The sequence below is a fragment of the Aegilops tauschii genome, chromosome 3 (genome assembly GCF_002575655.3).
Source record: "Aegilops tauschii subsp. strangulata cultivar AL8/78 chromosome 3, Aet v6.0, whole genome shotgun sequence".
NCBI lineage: Eukaryota > Viridiplantae > Streptophyta > Magnoliopsida > Poales > Poaceae > Aegilops > Aegilops tauschii.
The window spans coordinates 438,821,433-438,826,465 of NC_053037.3; the positions used below are offsets into that span (position 1 = coordinate 438,821,433).

Sequence of the window (5,033 nt, forward strand, 5' to 3'; positions counted from 1 at the left end):
AACAATCAGACGGTGAACAAAGTCAGACCTCCCCCCTCTTGCAGGGGACGCACGGGCCAGCAAGCCAGCACGTCAGAAGCTTGGGCACATAATATGAACGTAGCACCCACGCGTCGTACGTATCCCTGTCCGTATTAATTGGTACGACATTTCAAGTCACAAGCAAGCCCCATCCGCCTAACCCCATTTAGATGGAGAGCCGCGAGCAAAAATGTCGTGCAAACGACCGGTTAAACGTGGACCGTTTTAAGCTTCGAAAAAAGAAAACGTGGACCGTTTCCGTGCCCCGGCCGCCGTCCGTCCGTTGGCAGGTCACGACGCCCCTCCCCTTCGTGTGCGCCCCGGGAAAAAGCAGCCCATGTGCGCCGGCCCGATGGCCCGGAGCCCCGGATCCAAGTCCAGCCCCGCACCAACCGCCGAGCCCGACGGAGGATAGTTCGCTCGTTGAGGCGCTCCTGTACGTGCCCGCCGGTTTGGTGGAGACGGAGACTGCGGACTGCTCCTACCAGCTCGCGTGAAGACCAGCTGTCTGTTCCCGAATCGGGCAGCCAACGTTGACCCCGGCGCCATGCCAGTTGCTCTCTTTTGCTGGTCAGTAAACGAGAGGAACGGAACGGATATCAAATCGTCAAGTGGTCTCGGCCTCTCACTTGCCATGCTCCAAAGAGCGCGCGCGCGCTCGGCTCCTCGCTTCCACGACCGATTCATCTCACGCTGATCGGATCCCGAGGGATTATTGGTGCGGCACGCGACCCGCTTGCTTTACTTACTAATCATCCCCGCACGATCGGCCACCACCGTGCGGTGCGGTGCGGTGCAGTGCAGTGCGGGTCGGCGTCGGCGCGAGCTCGCAAGGCCATGCTCTGAGAGGGAGAGAGCATGAGGACGACACGTGCGCCGATGATCCGGCTCCTCCTCCTCCTCCTCCTCGTCGCGGCCGCCTGCTGCTTCTCCTCCGGCTCCGTCGCCGCCACCGACAGCATCGGCCTGGCCGAGTCCATCATCGGCAACCAGACGCTCGTCTCGGCGGGCGGGATCTTCGAGCTCGGCTTCTTCAGCCCGCCCGGCGGCCGGACGTACCTCGGCATTCGGTACGCGGGCATCGCGGACCGGACCGTCGTGTGGGTCGCCAACCGCAACGACCCGCTCGTCAGCACCCCCGGCGCCCTCCGGCTCGCCCCCGACGGCCGGCTCCTCATCCTCGACCGCCAGAACAGCACCGTCTGGTCCTCCCCGGCGCCCACCAGGCGGATCACCGCGGGCGCCGTCGCCCGGCTCGGCGACGACGGCAACTTCCTCCTCAGTTCCGACGGCAGCGGGTCGCCCCAGAGCGTGGCGTGGCAGAGCTTCGACTACCCGACGGACACGCTGCTCCCCGGCATGAAGCTCGGGGTGGACTTCAAGCGGCGCCTCACCAGGAACCTCACGTCGTGGAACACCCCGACCGACCCCTCGCCGGGGCAGTACACGTTCAAGCTCGTCCCCGGCGGGCTCCCGGAGTTCTTCCTCTTCCAGGGCCCCAAGAAGATCTACGCCAGCGGGCCGTTCAACGGCGCCGGGCTCACCGGCGTGCCCAACCTCATGTCCAAGGATTTCATCTTCAAGGTCGTCAACAGCGCCGACGAGACGTACTACAGCTACGCCATCACCAACCCGCAGCTGCGGTCGCGGTTCCTCATGGACGGCACGGCGGGGGTGGTGCAGCGCTACGTCTGGACCAACGGCCAGTGGAGCAGCTTCTGGTACTACCCGACGGACCCCTGCGACACCTACGGCAAGTGCGGGGCGTTCGGGTACTGCGACACCACCCAGGCCCCGCTCTGCGCCTGCCTGCCGGGCTTCCAGCCGCGGTCGACGGAGCAGTGGAACCTCCGGGACGGGACCGGCGGGTGCGTCAGGACGACCAACCTGAGCTGCGGCGCCGCGGACGGGTTCTGGCCGGTGAGCCGGATGAAGCTGCCGGAGGCGACCAACGCGACGGTGCACGCCGACATGACGCTGGACCAGTGCCGGCAGGCGTGCCTGGCCGACTGCAGCTGCAGGGCCTACTCCGCCGCGAACGTCAGCGGCGGGATCAACCGCGGGTGCGTCATCTGGGGCGTCGATCTGATGGACATGCGGCAGTATCCGGCCGTCGTGCAGGACGTGTTCATCCGGCTCGCGCAGTCTGAGGTCGATGCCTTGATTGCCGCAGGTTCGACCTCTCATCATCTTCTCAAGCTTTCAACATACTGAGCACATTTTACTTACATTTCAGTTGAATTTAGCTCTATGATTGCATCACTGTCAAACTCTCATTTTCTTACATCTAACTCAATTTGGGACAATTTGGCTTACTGGAGTTAGAAATGTGGCCATGTATGTTAGCTAGAAATAAGAAACCTCCACTTCGCCATTGCGGGTCCATTCAGAGGATCGAGCATCACATCACGTCACTAGAAAGTTTGCTGGCCGGTCTAGTTGCATATGCGTCCAAACACCCCTGTCAACAGTGTCGAGGTCGTCCAACATCAATGTGTTCTGTTTCGTCTCCATCTATAACCATCTGATAGCTATCAAACCGTGTTCTCTTGCACGGCGATTTCGCTTGGTCGACAATCTGGACGGCCGTGCACGTGGACGAACTGGCACCACTTTCCTCACCTATTCGGTATTCAATTTGAATCCAGCTCTTCTGTTAGGTCGTCAGAGTTTGGCCAGTCGATGAAACAGTCGCAATGGACATTTGTTATTCCGTGAGACTCGTACTAGTCCAAGCTTATCATCCGTCGGTCATTGGGTAGAATTGCAATACCCACTGTTCCTTTTATATTCTACCGACGGCACCAAACTCGCTGGATTACTTACACTTAGTTAAAAAGATAGTCGTTGGATTAGGCGCCGTGCAACCCGCACAAGAAACGCCACTTAACACTGAAATGTGCATCACCACACAACCTGAAAGTGACATGGCTACAGAAAATGTCGCGCGGATATGGGAAAAGTTCATAATTCACACAATAGCCAGTGCTAGACCGGTTCACCTGACTGACGCTCACCGCTGCTTTGAATTTTCAGCTCGCCGCCAGCGCCCAAACAGGAAGCTGCTGATCGCAGGCGTCGCCGCTGCTTCCGGGGTGCTTCTTCTGGGAGCCATTTTGGGCTGCTGCTGTTTCTGGAGGAAGAAACGTCATGCCAAAACGGCACCGAGTAGCCATAGCGATGTGCTTCCGCTGAGGCACAGAAAACACCCCGCGGCGAGCCCGGCACGGAACCAACGGCTGGAGGAGAATAGGATGGGTTCCGAGAAAGATCTTGACCTCCCGTTCTTCGACCTGGAAGCGATTCTGACTGCAACGGATGACTTCGACCCAGATAGTAAGATCGGGCAAGGTGGATTTGGTTCCGTCTATATGGTACGTATATATATGAATCAATTAACGTTACATAAGCTTGTTATTTTTACTGTTGTGGATTTTAATTTAATGGGTCTGCATTGCAATGAGCAGGGAAAACTTGAGGATGGACAAGAAGTAGCAGTAAAGAGGTTATCGAAGAAATCAGTACAGGGTGTTGGGGAATTCAAGAACGAGGTGAAACTGATAGCAAAGCTTCAGCATAGGAACCTTGTGAAGCTGCTCGGCTGCTGCATCGACGACGACGAGAGAATGCTTGTCTACGAGTTCATGCCCAACAACAGCCTAGACACGTTTATATTTGGTCAGTTCGTTTTCTTTGCAGAAACAACTTCTAACTTCTTGTGCTGGGATTACATGTGCAATGTGCTTACCACGGTCGATATATTTTTGCCGCAGATGAAGAAAAGCGCAAGTCACTAGTATGGAAGAACCGTTTTGAGATCATCATGGGGATTGCGCGGGGTCTGCTTTATCTCCATGAAGACTCCAGGGTCAGGATCATCCACAGGGATATGAAGGCAAGCAATGTGCTATTAGACAGAAATATGATCCCCAAGATCTCCGACTTCGGCATCGCGAGAATGTTTGGAGGTGATCAGACAACTGAATATACCATGAAGGTCATTGGGACATAGTGAGTACTATACTATCTTTCGATTAATGCTTACATACCTTTCAAAATGGGCCTTCATGCTGACTAGTGAGATGGTGGTTATCAGCGGCTACATGTCTCCGGAATATGCAATGGACGGCGTCTTCTCTATGAAGTCCGATATCTATAGCTTCGGTGTCTTGGTGATAGAGATCATCACTGGCAAGAGGAATCGAGGCTTTTACCATGATGAGCTTGATCTCAACCTCCTTGGTTATGTAAGTACGAGCATTATTAATTGTCAAAAGTAATCGATCTTTGATTGTTTCTGTTACTAATATGCAATCATATTGGTCATTTTTTAGGCGTGGATGTTGTGGAAAGAAGGTCGGGGTGTGGAGCTACTGGATGAAGCAATGGGCGGCACCTTTGACTACGATGTGGTGCTCAGATGCATACAGGTCGCTCTCCTGTGTGTTCAAGTGCATCCTAGGAGCAGGCCACTGATGTCCTCAGTTGTCATGTTGCTGAGCAGTGAGAACGCAACAATGCCAGAGCCAAACGAACCTGGAGTAAACATTGGGAAGATCACGTCTGACACTGAATCGTCTCAAACACAGACAGGAATCAGCTTAACAGAAACTGCAGTGGATGCTAGGTAGTTAAGGGTAGAAATTCTTGTTGCTTTCTTGCTCTAAAGGAATAGTTTGTACATCATAGGCATTTATATTTGGGTCTGTCTAGGACACATCTAGATGTGACATAGTTATGTCACATCTAATCTCATGTCCACTATGTTTGTGGTCTACTTTTTTTGTCCCAATTTTTTTTTATTCCTTGTTGCTGTCTTATTTGGGGGAGGTTAGATGTGACATCCTTAAAAAACATCTAGATGTGAATTAGACAAATTGTTTATATTTTACCTAGTGTCACCATCTCTTGGAATGTTAACTATGACATGCAAAGTTTAGTTACCCATCAAGAGGTACATCATTACATAATAAACATGTTTTTCAAATAGGCACATGGAGCGTCGGGCTTTA

The 5,033-nt window shown here is 53.9% G+C and overlaps 1 protein-coding gene across 2 annotated transcripts; it reads left to right on the forward strand.

Annotated features, from left to right (window-relative positions):
- Window positions 1-603: 603 nt before the first annotated feature.
- On the forward strand, window positions 604-4,826 carry LOC109771102 (receptor-like serine/threonine-protein kinase SD1-8). Of its 2 annotated transcripts, XM_020329808.4 has the most exons (6): window positions 606-2,194; window positions 3,058-3,395; window positions 3,489-3,699; window positions 3,795-4,032; window positions 4,118-4,268; window positions 4,356-4,826. In XM_020329808.4, exons 1-6 carry the CDS (start codon window positions 880-882, stop codon window positions 4,650-4,652), a joined length of 2,550 nt encoding a protein of 849 aa, XP_020185397.1. In that variant the 5' UTR covers window positions 606-879; the 3' UTR covers window positions 4,653-4,826. The 2 variants fall into 2 exon arrangements, with proteins under 2 accessions (XP_020185396.1, XP_020185397.1); XM_020329807.4 differs by having other exon boundaries at window positions 604-2,194; window positions 3,058-3,699.
- Window positions 4,827-5,033: the final 207 nt, after the last annotated feature.

Excerpts from the sequence above, each read along its gene's own strand:
- LOC109771102 (XM_020329807.4), top strand. The coding sequence starts at position 880 with ATGAGGACGACACGTGCGCCGATGATCCGGCTCCTCCTCCTCCTCCTC. Across the intron at positions 2,195-3,057 it reads CGATGCCTTGATTGCCGCAG|CTCGCCGCCAGCGCCCAAAC; the intron begins GTTCGACCTCTC and ends TTGAATTTTCAG. Across the intron at positions 3,700-3,794 it reads CCTAGACACGTTTATATTTG|ATGAAGAAAAGCGCAAGTCA; the intron begins GTCAGTTCGTTT and ends TTTTTGCCGCAG.